This window comes from Phragmites australis, chromosome 6 (genome assembly GCF_958298935.1).
Source record: "Phragmites australis chromosome 6, lpPhrAust1.1, whole genome shotgun sequence".
Classification (NCBI taxonomy): domain Eukaryota; kingdom Viridiplantae; phylum Streptophyta; class Magnoliopsida; order Poales; family Poaceae; genus Phragmites; species Phragmites australis.
In genome coordinates this window covers 10,359,449-10,384,359 of record NC_084926.1, presented here as the reverse complement: position 1 = coordinate 10,384,359, position 24,911 = coordinate 10,359,449, and the positions used below count along the sequence as shown (strand labels likewise).

General features: G+C 42.1%; 2 protein-coding genes and 1 pseudogene across 8 annotated transcripts; 2 read left to right on the top strand and 1 right to left on the bottom strand.

Moving 5' to 3' along the window:
• Positions 1 to 10,377: 10,377 nt before the first annotated feature.
• On the top strand, positions 10,378 to 12,528 carry LOC133921615 (protein NUCLEAR FUSION DEFECTIVE 6, mitochondrial-like). 7 transcript variants are annotated; one of them, XM_062366563.1, is made up of 4 exons: positions 10,378 to 10,638; positions 10,752 to 10,876; positions 11,927 to 11,968; positions 12,195 to 12,528. In XM_062366563.1, exons 1-3 carry the CDS (start codon positions 10,502 to 10,504, stop codon positions 11,944 to 11,946), a joined length of 282 nt encoding a protein of 93 aa, XP_062222547.1. In that variant the 5' UTR covers positions 10,378 to 10,501; the 3' UTR covers positions 11,947 to 11,968; positions 12,195 to 12,528. The 7 variants fall into 7 exon arrangements, with proteins under 7 accessions (XP_062222547.1, XP_062222549.1, XP_062222546.1 ...); XM_062366565.1 differs by lacking the exon at positions 11,927 to 11,968 and adding an exon at positions 11,523 to 11,549; XM_062366562.1 differs by lacking the exon at positions 11,927 to 11,968.
• A 332-nt stretch (positions 12,529 to 12,860) lies between these two features.
• Positions 12,861 to 14,301, top strand: LOC133922933 (uncharacterized; annotated as a pseudogene).
• A 477-nt stretch (positions 14,302 to 14,778) lies between these two features.
• On the bottom strand, positions 14,779 to 17,718 carry LOC133920441 (uncharacterized). The gene is made up of 6 exons (XM_062365060.1): positions 17,187 to 17,718; positions 16,440 to 16,551; positions 16,137 to 16,352; positions 15,850 to 16,060; positions 15,378 to 15,459; positions 14,779 to 15,290 (listed from the first exon to the last, which is right to left on the bottom strand). The coding sequence occupies exons 1-6, from the start codon at positions 17,634 to 17,636 to the stop codon at positions 15,099 to 15,101; spliced, it is 1,263 nt and encodes a 420-aa protein (XP_062221044.1). The 5' UTR covers positions 17,637 to 17,718; the 3' UTR covers positions 14,779 to 15,098.
• Between the last annotated feature and the right edge of the window lie 7,193 nt (positions 17,719 to 24,911).

The window sequence follows — 24,911 nt, the reverse complement described above, 5'->3', positions numbered from 1 at the left end:
CGTAGTGAACGAGTGGCCAAAATTACGACTAGCGGCCTCATCGCACCATCTTGTTTCCGTGACTCTGACCTATGGATGACTAGATGTTTTTTGCTTTATATGAACAATGTAGAAGTGTATTCTCCTGACCGTGTGCAGAGGAAGTTTGGTCATCGTCAGTTGGTGCCAGTGCCTCCCCCACGAGACGCTGGTCAGGCGCACGAGTAAGTGTGTTACTGTATGTACCATTTTTATGTTACAAAATTTTAACTATTTATGTCACATACAAGAGGAGTGCCCAAGGAAACGTAAGCACCCATGACTGGTCAAAGATTAATGCAGAACACATAACCCGGTAGATGGAGTCTGGCCCAGTGGATGTTGTTGTTCCTGCGGGATAGTACGACGATAGCTCGTACTGGGAGTACCTTGCGTGGTATCAATCACGAACGCGTCCCACCTTACTCAGCGGCAGCGTACAGCCAGCCCCTAGACCCTTCCCCGAAGATCATGCCCGGCTTCTACATGTGGTGGTAAGTGATGTTGTACTTATAACGATTTTCATTAGTTTCTCATCCGTATTACTGACATAACCCTCAACAACAATAGACCGAAGCGGGGATCGAAATGCATAGGCATGCGGAGCATGAACATGGGGAAGCGAGTGGGTCAGCCACGCGAAGGGATAGGCACCCTCTCCGCGATACGTGGACTAGGTGGTTGCGCCCCGCGTTATAGGGGATACAACGTACCCGTCATGGACCCGTCCCGTGCCTCCCACAGCAGGCGCTCATCCAGTGCTCATGAGGCACATTCACGGGAGGCCCCTTCATCTGCGGCACATCATGGGACACGTTCTTCTGCTGGAGCCGAGGAGGTGATACCTGAAGCTCCCGCTCCTGAGGAGTGCATACTGTGTTCCCAGCCCCCTCCGTTCACACAACCTACTCAGGCTACGCAGACAACTCCACCAGGATTATCAACTCACCACGAGGATGTCATTGACTGCACACAGCAGACGCCCACCTGGAGTGGCACTCAACATTTTGACTGAGCTGGTGCATTGCAAGCGAGCAGCTTCACCGAGCTACTGAGCGGCCAATACCCCCAATATCCCGATGCACCAGGGGATTCACACTGGTACCAGGAAGCTGGGACTTCATCATTTCAAACTCCCACCGAGCACGTACTACCGGCAGGCACACTCCCGCATGACGATCCTACAGCGTGGTATATGCAGGGCCGAGTTAGCGGTTCTGGATACACATTCGGCGGAGTTGGAACACATCATGAAGACGAAGATGAGGACCAAGGGCACACGTGGCAGGGGCCAACTCAGGCGGCTGGGATGAGGGCCACACACCTGCCAGACGCTTACACTCCTGAGGATTTCTTGCGGCGTTGGCATCGTTAAAGAGCTCGTGCAATATATTGTGTACTCATCTATTTTGTGTACTCATCTGTACTAAGTGATATTCACTATATTATGTACTCATTTGTACTATGCCATACAAGCTGTGTCTAAATTGAATACAAGACCGCCATGTTCTGCGTTCACCGTTCCACTTCTACATGTAACAATCGACGACCTTAGGGCTCTATTACATGAGCGCCGCCGAATACCTCAGGGTTTGCGAACTAGCCGACCATCCTTCTTTACTGGGTTTCTGTATGAGGCAACGAAGGATGACGATGTTGCCCGACCAGTATGCATCCCACATACAGGTTCGTCATTTTCTATTTCATCACCATAGTTGTCTTATTGTTATTGATTCGAATACCCATCTTCTACTTTAGGCATTCCCAGAAGACGCGGAGTTAATCATTAAAGAAATACCACACCTCTTGACAATGCAAATGCTCTTCGGCGAGGGTGTGCTGCCTGGTTCGCGTCGAAGACGACGAAGATCAGCGAATCCAAGGGGTACAAGAGCTGATGACAATTTGATGCCACTAATGCCTCGGCGTTCCACCAGCCACACAGGAGAAGGTTCAACTCTTACTACAAGAGCACATCCTACTACCACGATACCTGAAGACGAAGACGACGACGACGATTTCATGCCACCAATGCCTCGGCGTTCCACTAGCCACACAGGAGAAGGTTCAACGAACAATACAAGAGCACGTGCTCGAACCGTAATACCTCCGGACGACAACGATGACAACTATTTCATGCCACCTATGCCTCGACGTTCCACCAGCTACAGCCACACGGTACAAGGTTCAACGAACCATACAAGAGCACGTGCTCCAATCGTGATACCTCCGGACGATGACGACGACGATTTCATGCCACTAATGCCTCGACGATTTCGTTAATCTACATCATCACTTTCTATTGCCATTTTAAGATGATCACTGATACCTTATTAATCTTGCGCATGTTCGAATATACCCTGTTAAGACTATTGGTCGCCTTAAAGACTATTTTTTTACTCATGCATTTAAAAATGTTTTAGATTAGCAAATTTTTAATTTTGTTACATAAATTACACAGTCAAATCACATAAATGGAAGGAGTACGAAGAAAAAGCGTATTTTGGCACACGGTGTGCCAAATACAGTTGGTATTCGGCACACCGTGTGCCAAAATACGCTTTTTGTTGTATTCGGCACACGGTGTGCCGAAAATGACTTTTTCGGTACACCGTGTTCCGAAAATTCGTTTTCGGCACACCGTACGCCGAATACATATGCTAAAATTGTAAATACGGAAAATAGTTATCTATTTCAGTAAATACGTATGTTGTACAAAATCGAATTTTTGCCGTAATCTGGCTAATGATCATTGCCCTCGCATCGATCGTCATCAGTGCACTTCCAGCCTATCTGTCCAATCAGCTTTGCCTGCCATTCTAGATAGTACGAATCAGCGATCGTGACATGAACCAAATGAGCGTTCTCCATTTTGAGATCGGTGAGTCAAAGAATAGTAAAACCGTTGTGTTCACGTCAGGCATAGCAATTGAGCATCACAACCATACGATAGTTCTGTAATTGGTGGCAATAACTTCATTAGATAAGCACGTATGATTAGGACCAGCCTTTTGGTATCTTGTTAAATCTTGTCACAATTAAATATGATGCTTCCCTTCTCATTTCAAATAGGGTCCTGATGACACCAAAGTTGTAAATGATCTAAAGCACAGTAATATGATTATACAATAACAGAAGTGGAATTTTGTAGCAAGGGGCATCTTTTTTACTCAACTAGCGTATAGCTAACCTCGGTACAATATTTTGTCATAATAACCTTTAATTAAAAATTAGTCTCTTTAGTTTTTTACGAGGTTAGTGTCATTTCGTTACAAAATGCATAAACTAAAAGAAAAAATAAAAAATTATGTTAGTGGAAAAAAAATATTTATACTCCAAACTTCTACCCAAATCATATACACATATTAGTTTGATTCGTATACGTTTTGATCAATGACAACCTTAAGGTATATAATGCTTCTTAATCTATTATCTTAATAAGTATTTTGAATTTATTTCATTATTTTTATTATAAATTTTAGCTATTGATTAATTGTATTTTACATGGACTCTTTATTTAGGTATTTGAATCTTTATAAGACTATATTTGATATGGATCCTTAATTTTCTATTCTAACCCCAATTTAATTATTATTTATTTTATTTTTTGACTCTTTATTTATATATTTTGCTTCTCAAGTTGTATGGAAATCGAACTGCTAATTTTTCATAATTTTAATTTTGAATTTAGGTATTTATTAATCATATTTGATATAAACTATTTGGTTTCAAAATTTAGCTATTTATTAATCGTATTTGATATGAGCTCTTTGGTTTAATCTAGACTGTTAGATGTTCATAACAATGAGTGGTCTATATCTTTTTCTTTTTTCAATTAATGTGATAATTTCGTGACCTTGATAGTGAACATGGTGGCTCATTTTGCTCCTCAAATAATAATATAACTAGTAAAGTGGTCCAAGCTAGTATAGTTGCTAGCTTTCCTGTAATATTTTGTCACGATAATTTTTAATTAAAAATTAGTTTCTTTAGTTTTTATAAGGTTAGTGTCATTTAGTTAAAAAGCATAAAATTAGAGTAAAAATAAAAACTATATTAGTGGAAAAGAAAATTATTTATGTTCCAAACTTATACCTAAATCATATATACATATTAGTTCGATTCGTATATATTTTAATCAACTGTCAAAATTGTACGTCAGGTGTAGGCAGTCTAACCAAAATCAAAATATTTCCTTCCCTACTCCTTGCTTGATATGACGACCTTGACAAACACAATGCTTTTTAATCTATTATCTAAGTAAGAATTTTGATTTTTTAATTATAAATTTTAGTTATTTATTAATTGTATTTTACATGAACTTTTTATTTAGTATTGATTTTTACAATAATTTGATTTTTTATAAGACTGTATTTGATATGGGTCTTTATTTTTTCTATTCTAACCCCAATTTTAATCATTATTAATTTTATTTTATTTGGACTCTTTATTTAGATATTTTGCTTCAAAAACCGTATGGAAATCGAAATGATAATTTTCCATAATTCTTAATTCCGAATTTAGTATTTATTAATTGTATTTGATATGAATTCTTTGGTTTCTGAATTTAGCTATTTATTAATCATATTTGATATGAGTTTTTCAGTTTGATCTAGACCGTTAGATGTTCATAACAATGAGTGATCTAGATCTTTTTTTTTTCTAATTAACATGGTAATTTCGTGACTTCAAAAGTGAATGTGGTTGCTCCTTTTCCCCTCAAATAATAATATAGTAGATAGATATAGTTTCATAATTTTTAATTCTAAATTTTGCTATTTACTAATCATATTTGATATGAACCTTTGATTTAATCTAGACCGTTAGATGTTCGTAACAATGAGTGGACTAGATCTTTTTCTTTTTTCTGATTAACGTGGTAATTTTGTGACTTCAAAAGTGAACGTAGTGGCTCATTTTTTCCTCAAATAATAATATAGTAGATAGATATATTTTCATAATTTTTAATTCTAAATTTTGGTATTTATTAATCGTATTTGATATGGACATTTGATTTAATCTAGATCATTAGATGTTCATAATAATAAGTGGTTTAGATCTTTTCTTTTTAAGACTGACATGGTAATTTCGTGATATTAAGAGTGAATATGGTAACTTCTTTTTTATAATAATATAATAGATAACCAGATAACTTTACTATATAGTTTCAACCATCACCAATAATTTTGTTTTAGGAACATAGCTTTGAAGTTATGAGTTCTAACACGAAGTGCATCACGCTAGCTCTGTTTTGTTTCCTCTTCTTTTTTGGCTAGCATCTTATCCTTCCCTTATCTTTTTTTGTTCAAGTCAAAGTCTTGCCAAATATGTAAGGTTTGTGCACTTGTCATGCACAAGTCTTCACAATTTTCCATCCTAACGAAACCGCGAGAACCTTGTAATTTTTCATACTACCAACCTCATTTCTATTTAACTGACCACTTTGACCAAAGCACAAATCCCAAGACAACATCATTTTTTAATGAAGTGACAAAAATGCCCCTTAGTAAAAAGTTGGGGCTCATGAGTGAAATGGTGAAATTTTTGGAAGGAATTCGCGCAGCCGTCTGGCGCGTGGGCCGTGCTACTCAAAATTCAATATGGTCTACAGATTTTTTTTATGGTGTGCCTATGATGTTATGGTAGGTATTATTAAGAGCAAAATTAGAAATAAAATCTTAAAAAACGTGTAGTATTTATAAAAAATAAAGTGATCAAAGTGGACAAGTATTAAAACGGAGGTAGGTTCTTTTGTGCGAACGGCCAGTTTGTACTAACCTGCAACGCGCACATTTTTGAAGTGCAGTGGTTAGCACTTTTGGGCCATGATGCGTGTCTCCTGGCCACTAATTGAAGAGAGATTAGGTGTGCTGTCATGCCCCTCTGCATTATTATTCAGACGCAGGGCTCTGCCGTGCCACGCTAACAACGCCCCAATTGTTCTTTACCTCATCGCTTTGCGCTAATGATTGAGGAAGCACGTCTGCATTGCGGATTTGGAATCTATGGCATATGGCTCGCACATCCCTTGTCCAGTTGGCTGAAGCCTTGATTCTGACTGTTTCACTTGCCCAGTTGCCCTTGGTGAGTAAAGTGTTACTGCTTTCTTCACAGTTCATGTGTATCCACCTTTGCACAGTGACAGCACTCCGAAGTTGGAACACATGCCCATGGTTTATCTGCTCAGGCACTTATCTGGAATCAAAGAGCAAGGCGGTTTCTTTCTTTCTTTTGAAATTGTACAAAAACAGTTTCAGCCCATGATCAATAAATAGGGTCTGTTAGATTTTGAACCAATCATCAGCTGCCAAGTGTGCTATTAGTTTAAAACACTTAAAACCCAACAAACAAAACACTGCCACCGCATCTGTCTAAAACGGATCTGCATAGCAACCCAAACCCGATAACATACAAACAGGTGCAAAGACTAAAACCAAAAAACAAAAGGAACCAAAAAATGGCCAAACAGCCAACATTACTTTTAACACGGAATCACAGCCAAAAAAAAAAAGCCTAGCATCATAGATCAACTTGCAGAAGAATAAAAAACCTAAAATACATAAGGAACTCAAAAAAGAAAGAAGACCATATGCTTAAATCTACTGCATCTTGTAATTAGACAACTGCATGGCAAACTCCCTTTGTTTCATATGTTTAAATCTGAAAGGTTGTCTTCATTTAGTAGCAGGTATTGTCTCCGCTACTAACTGCTTTTAGCCTATTTCCAATCTCTGGATACTGTACTAGGTGAGAGTAGTATTAGGTGCTAATCTCGTGCATCATGACCTCTATCACCTACATAAAATGGTCAAGATTAGGTGCTCTGATCAGGGGGGACATCACCACATGCTGCAATCTTAAAAACAAAGCAAATATCTCATAGATTCTAAAATCAAAATCAGTATAACAGACAAAAAAAAAGAAACAAACAACATAAGAGAGATATAAAAAAGAAAAACATATAGAGAGAAGCATACATACATATATATACACATACAAACATAAATTCACACATATATACATACAAACATACAGAAAGAAATACAGATAGATAAAGATTGAAAGAGAGAGAGAGACATAGAGTGTCCTTGGGACATAGAGTGTTTGGTGCCTGATTGTCCTTGGCGGGTGCATATATTCAGGGGAAGTGGGTTGACTACTGGCAATACTTAATAGTTAGGGAGTATAATTATTACATTGAAAATAGAATTCTCCCACCGAAACCTATTATCTGTTTTTGTTGGTAATGTTATGTATGAGGAGATTATGGACAACCTAAAGTATGAGCCACGATCAATAATCCGTGCTATTGAGGAAATATTTCAGTATACAATAAACTACGCGAAGGCATGGAGGATGAAACAGAAGGCTATTGAGATGACGTTTGGGATATATGAAGATTCATATCACAATCTACCGTGTCAATTAGCCACAATATGTGCAACAAACCCTAGAAGTTACTATGACATGAAGTATTACCCCTCAACTGATGTGAAGTATAGCGAGAAACGAGTATTGCAGCGTGCTTTCTTTGCATTTTCGGCAACCATCAAATTATTTAGGCACTATCGACCCATCATTTGCCTGGAAGGGACGTTCCTCTCAGGTAATGGGTGACACTACATTGCCGTATTCAACATATTCAATAATATATCTAATATTGTCCACATGTTACTACGGTGATGAGACCGAGCTGTCTTCAGCTGCACCTTGACCGGTCACACCACCACCATTCGCCCCCTACTACAGCACGCAGGTTTGGCCATCTACTGCTGCATCTGCACCTGCATACCACACATGTATAATATTGCATTTTATACAAATACTTTCATTTGCATATTTTCCGTATCTAATAAATTCATCTGTTCATAGGCACCTCCAGTCAGTACACATGGACGTCGACGGAACCTTCGTTGTCGTCATACCCGAGTCAGGAGGATGAGCCTGGGCCAGACCCCCCGTTCGACCTCGTGAGGGACTTCTTCGGGAGCACACTGGACTACGACATCGTCGCGCAGTCCCAGCTGCCCAGTGCTCTACTTCAGACACAGCACACCCAGGAGGATGCCTCAACATCTTTGATCCCTACTAGGCCTACCAGGCAGGTTGGTCCACCTGACGTCTTGACCTACTCTAGGGGGCACGTGAGGGCGAACTAGCGGCATCAGGACCATGATGGTGGGATCGGCTGATATCAGCGGGGGAGACAACAATAGGATTGTACCTTTACTTTTGTAACTTACATATGCATCTTCGATTAGCGAACTATTTCTACATATTCGGACATGTCTACTCTCTATGGTCTACTTACCATGTCATAACTATATTTCTTATTCCAATGTGACCGCACGCTAGTTGCATTTCTTAATCCAACGTGATCACACGCTACTTTCTATCGTCCTCGGTTTTGTATGAACTGTTCACGATAGATCTAGAAAAGTATTTCTTACAAAGCTACTTATACACGAAGTAACCACTCGAAACCTCTGTCGAGAGTCTAGCTTTAGACACGAAGTGACCACACAACTCAACTTTAACCATGAAATGACAACACCTCTGTCCTCGCATAATCTGTAGACACGAAATGACCACACGACTCAACTTTAACCATGAAATGATAACACCTTTGTCCTGGCGCAGGCTGTAGACAAGAAGTGACCACACGGGAGAGCTTTAACCATAAATTAAATGACAACACATGTATCTTGATATATAGAATCTCTGCTCAGCATCAATGCCACAACTTTTTCATTCTTGAATAAGGAATCCAATGCTCCATCCCCGCCAAACCCATACACTCACTCCATGCACCTACCCCCCCCCCCCCGCCACCATAAATAACCACACTTTCATCTATGGATACACCACTCATTTCTTAGCTCTCTCAGCTGCAATGTCTTCCTCAGCTCCACTAAGTCCATCCAAGAAACATTGGGGGATTTTCATCCCTCAGGAGGTCAAACCACCGATGTGCTTCTGTGGCGACCTTTGTAGGCTTCGCGAGTCCCAGGATATCTCCTACACCTATGGCCTATGCTTCTTCATGTGTTCCAACTACCAATACAATAAGTCTCAACACGGACCGTATGAGTACCCATCGGTATAGCGACATAAATTAGCCATGTGGCACTTTCCACATCTTGTTCCTGACTTCACGCATTATTTACTGATCTTTCATCTTGTTTTATTTGTCTAGTCTCCTCCGCCTATCTGTGACTTCATTGAATGGCTCGATATTGAGCAAAATAAAGATCAGAAGCGGTAGGTCGACATGACCATACGGCGGAGGAGGAAAGCTTATGCACGCCAGGAGTACGAGCAATAACAAGGAGAACTACGGCTGAAACGGTAGGAAGAAGAGCGCATGAGGAAAGCAACGTAGGACCATACCGCGGCTCAGGCTTGCGAAGCTGAGAGGGCAAGGAAGCAGGGGAGGACCCGTCGTGCAAAGGTGGCAGGTCCCGATGCCCTGAGAAAGGGCAAATATCCTAGGTGCACTCAATAGAGAGCATCTAATATAACCCGATATGTTTTCACTCACTAAGGCATGTTATGATTAGGAGTGGCACGCTATTAAGTAGATCTTTATGCGTACCGTACATGCCATCATTTTTTTTTCGTCGTGTCTTCTTCCTGCCATGTTTGTCGCTATTAGGTTAGAGTCCCATGTAATGTTTGCCAATGTATGTCCCATGTCATGTTTGTCGCTGTTTGTAACCTCCATGTCGGATAATATGCTACGAGTGCTTCACATGTATAATTTGTTCACAAAATTTGATTTTTCATCCTCCCAACAATACATCACTAAAAAATTATTGATACAATTTTACATCAAATATCGACAAATTTACAATGATCCAGAATTTCCAAAATATCACTAATCCATGATGTCGTATTGGCCACTTTTTTACCATTTTGATTCAAAATTTGTAACATATCAACTTCAAATAATTTTCACCTAACGAATGTTCACTGTTTTTAATATTGAGCAATACAAACATAAAATTAAAAAAAAACAAACTAATTTTGCCATATCTAGGCCTACCCGCTCCCTGGAAGGGCGGTTACCTCCTACCCGTCCTCTCAGATGGTGGTTAGCCCCACCCGTCCTTTCTGAGGATAGTAAGCATCTATTTCTGCAAATCTTTTCGTCAGGAGTCTATTTATTTAAATATTTAATGAAAAAAATATAAAAATATAAAAAACTCGCGACAGGAACTCATGGAAGCCCAACAAAATAAGGTTGGATTCATATAGGCCCATAAAAGCCCAGAAAAATATCGAACAAAGGCTTCACTCGCCTCTAGGCCCATTCAGCCCGTTACAATGGGCTCTACGGCCCAACACTCCCACCCCTTCTCGAAGGAAAGGAAACCATCCTGATCCAACTCGTGGCGCCGCCGCCGCCGCCGCCGCATCGCATCGCCATCCTCCACCTAGCTCATCCACCTCCCACGTATCCGTACCCCGGCCCCGCGGCGAGATGGCCTCGACCTGCTTCCGAGCCGCCGCCCGCATGGCCTCCGCCGCCAGACGCTCGGCGGCGGCGCCCCACTCCGCCTCCTCCGCCGCCCGCGCCGCCGCCGCCGCCGCGGCCCGCCGCGCTCCGTGCTTCTCCAGGTAACAGCCACCACTCCGCTGTTCTCTTGCTGTTGCTGTACTCGGGGTGATAGTGCGGTGGTGCCGGATCTGTGATGGATGGGTTTCTGGTGGCGGCTTGTGGTGGATTGCAGGATGCCGGTGGAGCTCGGGTGCTGCACTGGAATGTCGTTGTTTCCGCTGCACAGTGCGGTGGCGGCTGCGAGGCTGACGTCACGGCTGAGCACGGCGTCCCGGACCTGCAGCGCTCTCTCTCAGGGTATCCTCTGTCGCACCTATCCCGGGCTTTAACATCGTAAGATTATGCTCTTGTCTGTGTTTTTTCGTTTGGGTGAGAACGGTGTCCATGTATTTTCTCTCCTTCGCGGGTTGATATAGTTACTTGTAGTGCATGTTGAATGAACTGATGCTGCCTTTTGATCTGTATTTAAAGGAGGCAGCGTTTATTCTGCTCTAACAGCGAAATGTTATCCTGACTATGTTTAACTGATTACATTTAATTACGACATTGTTGTGCATGCATATGAAATAATGCCACACAGATCAACATTGTGGCATAATTATTTGTTTGTTGTGTTCCCATGATGAAACTTTGTGTGGTGTACCCTGATCCATTTATTTTCTTAGGGATATTTTTTCATGTCTGGGTAGGAATAAGACTATGTGTCAGATATTTTGGATTGCAGCTTATTTTCACGATGTTCTTTATCCATCAACAGACCATCACATAGTCTCCGGTTCAAAGAAAAAACTAATTTTCAGGTCTCTGCATTGCCTTTGCAACACAAAGCATTATAGTCTTTTCCAAGCTATAATGATTCATGGATTCCAAATTCACTTATTCAAAAAAAAAAACATTCTTTCATGAATTGAGGTCAATTAAGCAAGACATTTGGTTTCTGCAGGCACATGACTTTGCTAGTTCATGAAAGGTTTTACTTGGAGCTTGCTGTTTTGCTTCGCACAATCATCAAGAATGAGTGCCTAAACATGTCAAATTGTAGCTGAAGACTATGTTTTGTTATTTACCTAGAATTACTAGCTGCCTCTATTGACTTATAGCTTGATGGAATAAAGTTACTTCTTTTTCCGACGTTATAGTCAATAGCTGATAGTTCCTTAATCGTTCTATGCGCAATGTTTAAATTATCATTTATGCAATTTTTCTCTCCCTTTGCATAATTGTTCAAGACTATCTTGTTTGCATCTTCAGACAGTCGCATGCTTGCTTGAAATTTAATTCGACAAAGAAAGTTTCGTACATCTGGCTGCCGTTGTAGTTTACATATGATTCTTCTTCTTTTGTCAGATGAAAATGATGATACGTGAAACATTTACACAATGTCTTAAGGTGGGTGCTTGGATATTGTGGCAACGATGCACACTTATTACTGCAACAGACGTTGTAGTCATAAATTTTATGCTTTAGGCTCAAACTTGTAAACTCCTTTTTTCTACTGTTAGGCCTAATATGCAGCAGTGTATGCTTCACACTTATAATTGAAGAATGATTACTCATTTACTCTGGTTAGATGTCCACTCCTCTGATGTATGCTTTATTTCTTTGTTTTATATAGAGATGGGTCAGTTTGTTCGAAGGTGATAAAACGCTGGGAGACATGCTCATGTTGTGCTATTTGACTGATTGGATTTTGTAGAGTAGTAAACAAAATGAATGTCTGTGGTGCTACACTTTTTTTTTTACTCCAGCTACAATCTTGGTCGCGTTAGAGCTTTCCAGGTTTTGAGTTCATGTCTTCTGATATCCTTCCATAAAAATATGCAAGGATACATTGCAAAAGTCTGGGCTATATTTGTTTTGTACAATTCTGAATGCCCTGATTGTGACAATGATAGGGAGAAACAATTTGAGATCAGGCGTTGGAAATTATGATGGTATTGCATATGCTATCTGCTTGTTCAATTTGTCAATAAGATGGTCCGAACCTGAGTAATGTTTGTTCAAGTTGGGCAATATTTGTTTTGTACAATTCTGAATTCCCTTTCTGTGATATATGATAGGGAGAAACAATTTGATGACACGTGTTGGTGTTTATGTTGGTATTGCATATGCTACCTTCTTCAATTTTGTCAATGAGACGGTCAGAACCTGAAAAATGTCTCTCTAGTGATGTATCCGAATGTGGTCCGAGACTCAGGCTTGCTCTGGTTATCAGTTACGGCGTATTCACATTTCTCTCCTTGTCCGGCGGTCTTCTCGTTTTGATGCATGCTTATGCGTTATGGTTGAGGGTATGAACGGAAAGCCTGTATGAGATCAGATCTCCTGCCGAGACAATGCATATGGAGTCACAGTATTCCTCGTATATATGTTTAAGAGTTCAAATCCGTTACGGTTTTAGGTTCCAATTTTCTCATCCTATAACTGCATGGCTATGGATTCAAGTTGAACTCATAAATATATTCATGATCAATACAATTAGCCAGTTTTTCCCTTGAGTTATTTCGAAGTGAGAGATCCAATCCTGCCTGGTGCGGTTTGTCTAGTTTTGCCACGCTGCGGTTCGGTTTCACCTATCCTGGGGGTGGAGGACCTCACCGTGGAGATCCTATCGCGGCTGCCGCCTAGGTCGCTCTGCCGCTGCAAGTGCGGCGGCGCCTCATCTCCCACCCTGCCCACCGTGCCGGCTCGCGCACTCTCTCAGCCTTCTTCCTCCGTGTCCACACCATCTACCACTCAGCCTGGAGCTTCGCCGGCTTGTCTTCTATCTGGGCAGGTTTGCCTCCGGTCGATTCCGACTTCTCCTTCCTGCCCCCTAGCTACAGCAGGGGAAGCATCGAGCTGCTGGACTCGTGCAACGGGCTCCTCCTACGCTGCATCACTAGACATCGTGTGCAACGCCACAACGAAGGAGTGGGTTAAGCTGCCTGAACCCAGCCGTGCCGCCGGCTCCAGCACGACCCGCTTCGCTGCTCTAGCCTTCGACCCGGCCGCCGCCTCGCACTTCCACGTGTTTCAGCTGGTGGATGCGGCTCACCACCTCGTTGAGGCGGTGGAAGATCTACTCGTCCGAGACCGGGAGATGGGTTCTGGAGGCGAGCTTATGGCGCCGCCGTGTCGTTGGCACCGGCCGCTTCGCCTACCTGAATGGCTTCCTACACTCCGCCACGAACGGGCCAGGCTTGGAGGCTGATCCGCGTGGTCCCGGCGGGCGAGGCGCCGAGGGTGACCCTTGTGTGGGGCCGTCGCGGCTTCGTTGGCCGCTCCCAAGGGGCGCTTGCTCTACATGGCCGCCCCGACCAAGGGGACGCGGACGTGCTATCGGTCTACGTTCTCAAGGACAACGGCGGCGCGGGATGGACCCTGAGCTGGAGCACAACGTCAGCGCGTCGGGTCTGTTCGGACCGGGGTCTCGACCGCTTGAAGCCGTGGTTTCGATTCATCCGGACTGCAATATGATCTTCTTCTTCTTCTTCTATGGCTCAGAGCGGGTGCCGAGGGCCTACGACGTGGATCGCAGGGACGTGCGTGTCATCCGAACTCTCTCCGAAGCGTCACACGGTAGCCCGTGTGTTCCATACGTTCCGTTGTACTCAGCGGCACTATTAGCAAAACCAAATGAGCGTTAGAACTACAGTTGATTTTGAAATGGTCTGCAAGTTTAACCAATATGATCTGCAGATTCGTCATCTGCACTAGAATTCTCACCTTTGCAGCTTTAAATTGTTGATTTTGGAATGACACCGTTCAATTTAGAAGGTTCCAAGCTGGATCTCAGTTTCAATTGATACTACTTTATGCCAATCAGTCGATAAATGCTATATAATTTTCTCATCACAACCATGCATGTTTCTTAAACGTGGATGGAGATCACGCAAACCGGCAATGCGAACAGATGGCATTTGTATTAATTAATCCCTCCATGTCATGATATTCCCCGAAGCAAAAAGAAAGAAAAGATGGATTGGGTTGGGTTGCTCTTTTATTTGAAGAGCAAACTGTTTCATGCAATTCATGGATGTCTCACAGTTCCAATTCATGTATTCCAGGACTTTATGGGTCAGTTGGATGTTGCAGTGTTAGTGTACAGTAGTACTTCGGATTTATGAGTATGATCTTATGAACACTTTGTTCACACTCATAAATCCTAAGTGCTACTGTACACTAACACTGCAAAGTTGTCAATATACCAGTATCATATATTACAATGAAACAGAAAGGATGTTATTTCTCAGAACAGTGAACGCTGAACAAAAGGGAAAGTACTACAATTCACCCCCAGTTGTTCATGCCATGTTCAAAAACAGTGTTCAGATACTGATAAGTGTTGCATGACCTAAAACTTCCACCATCAAGAATGGCCAACCACCAGTATCTCCTTTTTCTTTATGAATCCGTTATGTACTGATTCCAAGTATTTACCAGCTGATTTCAATCAATCACTCTTGCCAGCATCACCAATAGCTTTCACGGTTTGGCAAATCAGCTTCTCTTGGACTAGCAGAAATGAAGAACTAGATCACAGAAAAGCCAGTGACCACGGGAGCTTCCCTGTCCTTGACATCTTCACCAGTGCTCTCTCAACACCAGCTATCTGATTGGCAGTGGCTGCCTGCTCCTTGACTTTCTTCTTATCAGCTTTCCTTTGTGCATGTTTTATCGCCTTCTGCATCTTCTCTCCTGCTTGCGCTCTCTTGTTCTCCAACTTCACCTGTTTTCAATCGAGGTACAAAAATGGGTGTGAAACTGGGAAAGGGTTTCTATTAATTTCAAATAGAACCGCAGTTGTCAAGTGTACCTCCGTTTGTCTCATTTTCTGCCTGGCCTTTGCAATCTTATTCTTCTGCCAATCATCAATATCGGCTTCTTTCCTTTTCAGCCTAATTGATTTAAGTAACATTAGTGCTCTGATTAGATAAGTTAAAAGACCTCCTAATGAACATAGAAAGCAAAAATTAGTTATCCAATGAATGCTATCAGTGATGGCATCCTGTGTGCTATGACACTAAAAAAATTAAGAATTATAGCATATTGACAACTCACACGTGTTCATACCCACACCAACAATGGATTGAGCTTGTTATTTCAAACACAATTTCAGGATAAAGTAATATTGTGCTACATTTAATCAGCTAAAAGGCCATTCGAGAATAAGGCCTGGTCATCATAACAATACAATCTTGCTATACTATGATTCTTGCTCTGAGCAAGTCCAAAATTGATTGCTAGCAAGTATCAAATTTTGATGTACTGAAAGATAAGGGGATTACTTTTCAATGAGCTTTGCAACCTGTGCATCCTTCCAGGCAACCAACTTGGCATGGACAAAATTGCCTTGAGGTTTTAACACAGAGCTCGGGAGCCGTCTCTCCATCCGTTGCGCTCCAACTGGACAATTCTCACCATCTGAATGGTCAAATGCACCACCGCTATGATTTCTACCCTTAAAGGCACCATGAGACTCAAAGTTCCAATCACGAGCTGCAACATACAGAATTATCCCTAAGTTCAGATTATGCTGAAGATCTGATGAACCTGGTGAGATTCTGACCAATACCTGAGGATATGAGAGATGATACAGTATCAGTCTGCCAATCCTTCTGATCCCCTGCCTCATCTTCCTCTTCACTGACTTTGGGCAATCTCCATTCATTGATAGCATCTATTGCCCCCACACGTTGACGGTAATTATGTGACGAGCGAGCTCGGCGCATCAATCTAGCAGGCGTGGCCCTGTGGATGAATCTTGGAGGCGCTTGATTGGCCCCCTCAACTGCATATTTGAAAACGGTTTATTGAATATGCATTGCAAGAAAAATGTGTGGTTGATCTATAAACGGAGAAGAGCAAAAAGTGCTACCTCTCCTATCCAACAGAGAAGGGTGCCTGGGTGTCTGTAGTCTGATGTTTCGCGGCGTAGCAGAAGGCTTCATGAGATCTGCTCTGGTTGGCAACCTCCCTTGCCCATCTTCCTGCGGTAGTAGTTTTGGCTTGTTGATTTCTTTGTTAAATATGGGCTATGAAAGATCAAACGGATAAAGAATATACTAACAAAATGCATAAAAAGCTTGCACCTACATGTAACAATTGGATGGAATCAGACACTAAGTAATCCATTTTTGGTTAGATGATGCAGAAGTTAACAAATAAATGCAACAATCAAGATGAGTGAACAAATATTGCTCTAATTTTTGGCCCTTTCCAGAATCGGCAAGCAGAAATGAGACAAGAAGCCCAAATCGTCAAAGGTGCAAGCTTTGCTGCCTGTCAGTGTAGCCTGGGAATTTCCAAACAATTCCACTACTCCAGCAATATTAACCCATGAAGAATTTATGCAAAACACGAGACAATGGAAAGAAATAGAGCCATTTGTTCCTGGAAGTCATGGAAGAATCTAAGCACCTCCATCCAAGAAACCACCTCTACTCCAGAAAAAAAAAACGAACACAATATATCGCCATATTCCAACAGCATTCAATAACCGCAAACTATTAAGCAACGAAGATCAAACGCAGGCCAAATCAAGAACCAATAACCATTGATCGGAGCCACCTCCGTCTCGAGCAAGAACATGTCCGGAACAACGCAAAAGAACAAGAAAACTGACCAGCCGTGGCGTGACGAACGAAGAGGCGTCATCGCCGCCGTGGGGCTCGCGGTCGTCGCCGCCGCCGCGGCTGCTCACGGGACTGCAGATCGGGGACGGCGAGGCGGGGCGGTGGTGGGTGAGCGACCCGGCGCTCCACGCGGCGCAGCTGCCGTAGGACGAGGCCGGGCGGCGGCCGTAGTGCCCGCCGCGTCCGCCCATGGCGGCCATCGCGAGCAGCATCTGCGTGCTCCTCCCGGCGGAGGCCTCGACCTCGGGCTCCGGCTCGGCGTCGGCGGCGTAGCACGCGGCGCCCCCCGAGGCCTCGGAGCGGGCCGGGGAGGAGCCCGGCGAGACGCGGGAGGCGGCAGTGGGCTCGCCGATGCAGGGAAGCGGAAGGAGATGGTCGGCGCGGCGCATGTTGGTGCTTTCGCAGGAGGAGACGCCGTCAGGGACGGGGACGGCGGCCATCTTCTTGGCTTCTTGCTCTGTTCTCTCCCCTCTCTCTTGACCCTCCTCTCCTCTCCTCTTGGTTCGTTGCAGAGCGCGCGCGTGCGCGTCTATGCGTTGCGTTTGTGCCTTGAGGACGACAGATGCCGGAGGGCGGAATTATATATATATGTATATATATTTTAATATTTTTAAAAGTACATCACCATTTAAGAAGATTGTATGCGGAGCCTGTCGTCGCTCGTTCAACAGGCAAGAACTTATAAACTCTAATATTTAATACATTAAATAATGAAGAAAGGAATATTTTATCCGTTTTCAGTGTGCTAGATCTCATCAGCTGAACGTGCAAGATCTTTGTAGCTTCGGATCCACCAAAAGTTCTCGTCTGTTGAATGTGCGAGATTTTTTAGGTATTTAATCCGGTCGCGCCAGCTCTGTGTATGTCACCCGTTCATTTCATATCAATATAGCCAAGAGGAGAGCAGAGGAGAGGAGGGGAGGAGAGAGGGGGAATTGTATGGTGAAGTCTTACCTAAGGAAGGAGGTATACTTTTCCTCTGATTTTGTTTTATAAATTCGGTAAAATAGTCACTGGTGCTAGATTTTGATATAGGTTAGATGCTAGATGTAGAATTTTTTATAAACGTGATAGGATAGTCACTAGACGTAGGTTAGAATGTAGATCTAGTTTTAGAATTAGAGTTGGATATAGTCTAGCGATTATATTATTTTTATACTTATGTTTTAGTAATTAGATGTAGTATTTAGATATATGTTAGGTAATAGATGTAGGATTTGTACATAATATAGTTATAACTGGTTTGATAAATATATGATTTAGATGTGTTTGATGTAGCGATTTAGGAATATTTTGTTGCAGTATCGATTACATATTAGATTATATTTGTAATCAATTTTTTATTATAGATGTAGTTTTACATAATTATTTTTATTTTGTCGCAATAATGTTAATATTTTTATCGATGGTTGTCAGGTATGTCAGATATGTGGTATTTTAGTATTGTTTATGGGGATAATGAAATAATATATGGTTCGAAAGGGATAGTACTGTCTATATTTCACTCAATAGATAAGGATATCTCTAGACCTATGTACAAAAGCGTCGGATAATTGTACGCTTGGTCGATGCGGGGTTTTAAATAGATCCCGAGGTTCAAAAGATGACCATTAGTATTGTGGGCCACCAAGTGAGAGATGATGTATAGTAGGAGGTGTACCCACTCTGAGAAGATTCAGTATAGAAGAGGTATCTGCATGATGTTATGCACAGAGGTTGGCCTCCTATGTTGCTTGTGCAATGGAAGAATAAGGAGGCAGTGGGAGAGATACAGAGTGGGGGGTACGAGGAGGAGGAGGGTGATGAAGAAGAGTATGAGGATGATTTTGATATGGATGGTGCACATTCATCAGAGTATTCGACTGAACCGACCGATGAGGGAGACGAGGGGGAATGAATCCCTTCTCTAATTGAACAGATAGAGCGAGATGATCTTCAGGCTGACGAATCCCCTGAGTATGACATCTCGAATGATAAGGACGATGCTCCTGCCCCCGCGCACTAGAACAATCCAAACTTCAACAATTTGTGGTGAATGAGGAGAATCAGGCGGCCTTAGAGTATATGCAGAATAAGGTGACCCAGGGTACTAGGTGTCCTACCAGTTAGGCCATAAAGAATACAGTGACTCAATGGGTGACATCACTTCGACGGTAGTTTTATGTTGTGAAGTTAAGCAAAAAAGAATATGATATCAAGTGCGTGAAGGCAGGTTGCCCGTGGAGGGTTCACAGCTTTAAGGGGAAGTGGGCTGACTATTGGAAGGTGTTGATTATGGTCGACCACACTTGCATGATAGACGAACTTGAGCCTAGCTATAGTAACATCACCTCAGCCTTTGTCGCTAATGTGATGTACGTCCATATTGTGAACAACCTGAACTACGAAACAGGATCCATAATTAGGTAAATTACACTATCAACTACAACAAGACATGGAGGGCGAAGAGGAAAGTAATTGAGATGAGATTCACGACCTACGAAGCGTCATATGACAATCTGCCACATTTGCTACAGATCATTGCTCCAAAGAACCCAGAAACGTATTACTACATTGATAAATATATATTGTTATCCAAACCTAGCAAGTACATCCTGAAACGATCTTTCTTCGCATTAGGAGCATGTATCGAAGCTTTCAAGCATTGTGGGTCTATCATGTGCATCGACGACACTTTTTTTACCGACAAGTACACGGGACACAATATTATACTTTACTATTTTAGTACTGAGACGGTCATTATGTGTAAGGTTGTAACGTGTTAGGTTATGATTTGTTCGCATATTTATGTAAGATTTGAATAATCTATTATGTCATATTATATGTTAGAGGTTTACTTGTTCAATTCTCATAAATAAAGACCAACTTAGACTAGATCTAGAGTGGTCAACACTTCTTACTCTGTGTTTGTTTTGCATATATAAATGTAAATAACTTATGAACATGCAGGTATGGCGCAACTGGAGCTGCTTGACTCTGAACTCGACGTTAAGCATCATTCGTATTGCACCACGGCGCAGGCTGAGGAGCTCCTGGTATTATGACCTCATGTGCCAGATGAGCTCACGAGGATTGACGAGCGCTGGATCCTGAGGTTTGTCTAACGTTTCATACCAATTTTTATCGGTATTCATTTCTAATTGTATTATATTTGTAGGTTGCGTGCTGCTGGCCTACTTCCAATATGCCGGTGTCACGTCCTAATTCCTTAATCATGTCATTAAGCATGATCATACATCATAAGCATCATGTTTAATCATTAAGTATTTTAGATTTGCTTGTTAATTAAAATGGTGGTTTGATAATGGCTTTGTATTTTTGAAAGTACCCGATGTTAGAATTTTCGCTTAGTTAAGTCTCACTTAGAAGTTATAATCGTTGCTCATGTTTCTTTTATAAAAGTTCGCAGCTAAAATTAGCTTCTCTCTAGCGAGTTGAACCCCCTGGCCGGCCCCACCCCTTTTCTCCTTCTCCCACTCGGCTCCACCAGTAGCCCACCCCTCCCTCACTTTCTCACTCTCTCCCCTCCCACTCGAGCTGCCCAAGAAAGCAAAGCAGCAACTCCTTCCTCCTCTCTCCCAAGCTCTCCCTCTCCACCCTGAAAATCTGCCTTCTAGAAGCTAAAGCATGATTTGCATATCACACCACCGAGTTCCCCACCTCTCTAGCTCTCCATCCATTAAGAAATTCTTGCATGCATGGAGATTTGGAGGTTTCGCAATCAATTTTCGTCATCCCTCTTTTCTGAAATTTCAGCACCTTGGATTCTCTTCTCCAAGCCATTTCCTCCATTTCTTCTCCAACCGAAGGTCACCAATCGCAACGAGGAATGTTGGGTAAGTTCCTTAGGCTCCTATGGTGGGAATGCACGAATTCTTTTGGCTTTGGATAGGATTTACAGTTGTGTTTTAGAGGTTGCGAAGTACTTTTTGTTCTTGATGAAATGACATAGTAGGAGGAGAATGGATGAGATAGAGCTAGGGATTCATGCATATTTTGTTGTTGGATGAAGACTAGAACTCATGTACTAGTGTAAAACCATCTTTCCTTTGAGTTAGTGAGACATAAAATCGAATCGACCTAGAGTTCTTCGCGAAATTAGGAAAATTGGAAGCATCTAAAGTTCTGAATTTTGGATCGGAACTTCCAATTAACCTCGAGTTAACCCAACTGAGAGCCTCGTTTTCGTATAAGTCTAGAATATCTGACCCGATTGAAAGTTCCAACTTTTATATCGGAACTTTCGATTAAATAGAGCTGCAACCCAAGAACCCTATTTTCGTAAAATACCAATGTCCTGACCGCATCGGATGTTCTAACCACATTGGATGTTCCCACCCGAGGATCGGAACTTACAAAGCTACTGTTCATCAGACGATTTTCCTTTTTATTTACTTTCTTGATAGCTTTTATATTTTGTAATTAATTCATACGAACTCCAAAAATCATGAAACTGGTTGCGTTAGCTTCGTATGAGTATGAATTACATGTTAAAAATTTTGTAACTCCCGAAATATTTTCTGATAAATAAATAATTAATTAAATGTGTTTCAATTTAATTAAATCACATTTAATTAATAACATGTCCTAAAATTATGAAACCACTTGAAAAATTCATATTATGATCAGTGACATCTAGAAAAAATATAATTTGGTATGAAAGTTCTATTTAGATTATTTAAGCTCATTTAATCTTAATATCTAGCTTAATTAAGGTCCTTTTTGGATAGATCTTAAATAAATAATTTATTCCATGAGCATATTTACTTCAATCCAAGTGAATCTTGTTGCATTTTGATCTTTACTCAGTACCACATCCTCCATTAAATTTTCATGGCATTTGGTGCATTTCTCATAGCATTTTGTCATGTTGATTGTGATGCACCGTTCTTCCTTTTAGTGATCGATGAACCAAAGAGCGACAGGGGTATTCTTGAGGTGGAACCGGATTGTAACTTTGTGTGTAAAGCAACTGTGGATCAAGGCACACATCTAAACATGTTGCACCCATTACTTTAGATTATATGTTGTCTTTAATTTGGTAAAGTATGCTATATGTATGTCACACATGATAGTTAGTTGAGGTTGGGTTTTTGGAGTAGATCCTAATTATTGTATTATCCTTACTTGGTATCTCTTGATCCATTGTAATCCTAGGTATAACACTCAATGGTCTAACTTAAAATGAATATGTCATGCTTAGCAAGGCTTATGTCATCGGTAGAAGCCGAGCGGTGGTTCGACCATCATTCGTGAGCTTAGGGCTTACTCTTATTTAACAAATACAATAATGATGATGAGATGTGTAAGTTAGTAAGGATGAGATGAAATTCGGGTGGGCAATAAGGATGGCTCGATAAGGGAGTCTCCGATGCTATAGGCTCGCTTGAATCGATTAAGCATCTTTCGTTGTTGTTGTTGGCTTTAGCACTTTTCGTATTTACCCACATATCGATATAATAGTAGATATGCCGAATACCTTTTATAGTTGTGACCTTTTGACTGGTTGGCCTATGATGTCGTGGGCATAATAGGCTTATAGAGGTAACATCGTAAAGGTGTTGTGGGCATAATAGGCCTGTAGAGGTATCTAGTTTGCTCAAGGAATAATTCTAGCTACCTCCACACTTTTAGGCGTAACTAGGGTGCTCCGTGAGTAGCCCTAGTGGAGCTCCGTACATATAGGTGCATGTTCAAATGGTCGGTGCTCAATTGAAAAGGATTGATACGAGTACCCCCTTGTGTGCACTTTAGCGGTTGACATAAGCCGAATGGTCCTCGTGTCGTGTGGGTAAAGATGTATCCTCTTACAGGGTGTAAGATCAATTCAAATTGTTGCGCTCTCGGTTATGACATGCTTCTGTCTATTTACATCAATCGTAGGGTTCTCGATATTGGGATGTTGTGATGGTATGTTGGGAAGTGGTTGGTGGTGTTGATAAGGAGTTGATATGGTACAAGTTACAGCTTTGTTATGTTGATGATCTTAGGATACAAGTGTGTTTTGGTTAGGTGTATATGCTTACACTTGAGTCCAAATTGCTTTTGCATATGAAGTTACTTAACATTTGTGGCTGAGTCCTTGTTAATTTATCCAATTGCATTCTCCTTGAAGTCGGGATATTTATAAGTGTCCATTATAAATTAAATCTTGCGAGTACCTTCGTACTCACGTTCTTTATTTGCTTTTCAGGTGAGGAAGATTTAGTTTTTGGCTACTTTACACTCGTCGTGTTACTTTGTCATGGGTAGGAGTAGTGCCATTCTACTCATGTGTTGTTAGTTTGGGGTTGCGTCTTAGGGCAAACGACGCTATCCATCTTTGTCATCACGTAACTTATTTCGCTGTATAACTACTCTAACAAGTGTTCAAATCATGTATTTTGTTGTAAAGTTTAATCTACTTGAGGACTTGTAACTTAATTTACTTACTCGCTATTTATTATGTCTTGTGATGATGTGCTTGTATTAAAGGCATGTGTTCCGATCCTGAAAGTAAACACATGACGGGACTACCAGAATGGTATTTTGGTTAATCATTGTGGGTGTGATTATGGAAATTGATTATCCTATTTGGACGGTTCCCCACAACTAGCTGATGGAGGTGGACGCATTGACGGGGGCCTCTGATGCGGCCATGCAGTTCAGCTACGACAGGGCCCTTCTCACTACTCCCATCGATAGGTGGCATTCTGAGACGCACACATTCCACCTCGCGTGTGGCGAGATGATGCCCACGCTTGAGGATGTCTCACTCCTAATGGAATTGCCTTGCGCATGTGCTACTGTTGGGGCTAGGGACGTGGACGTGGACTGACGCGATGAGATGTTGGCTCGCTTCTCTGTCGTTGAACGAAGGGATGGCATAGCCTCATTTAGACCTTTTCCAGGGACTGAGAAGCACGACCCGACGAAGACCTTTCTCATTTAGTTTGTTGTACATATGTCTTATATTGTATTCTCACCTCCTTTACGTTACTAACGGATGAAGATATTGATACTTGTTCCTTCTTTTATAGGCGGACAACATCCACCCATAGGCTGGTGATGAGAACATCTTCCGCCACATGAAGGCGTACCTCATGTGATTGTTCGGGTGGGTCATGTTCACCGAGACCCACGACAACACGGTCTCGAGGAGCATGATTCCCTATGCCAAAGAGGTTGCAGACATCAACCCAGGGGAGGTCCCGCAGTACAGTTGGGCTTCAGCTATGCTGGTTGTGATGTACCACGACCTGTGTGACGGCTACACGAAGACCGACATCAACGTGATCCTCATTGGTTGTCCCCTGCTGCTTCAGATGTGTTCATACGAGCGTAACACCATCTGTAGGCCTGTTGTTGACCATAGCACATACTAGTTCACTGTGGATGGCGTCGACGGCCCGGCCATGGGGTCCTTGTAGTGCAAACATAGGGTAAGTGATATGCTACCTGTGTACGTATATGTTCATTACTTCTTTTTTTCTCTAACTTAGTTTGGTTGCATAGCTGAGTTGGTCCAGCGTGCAACACATCGCGCGTACCCGAACTTTGTTCACCAGTTCAATGAGTTGACGATGGACTATGTCCGCTAGAGTCCATACACGGAGGCCGAGGTACATCGATGCGCGCTGCTAGGACTTTAGGTGCTCTACTTATGTGATCAGAAGTACTAGCTCACGACTTGCGCCCCTCATCTTCGACATCTATGTCGAGGAGTACTCACTGTG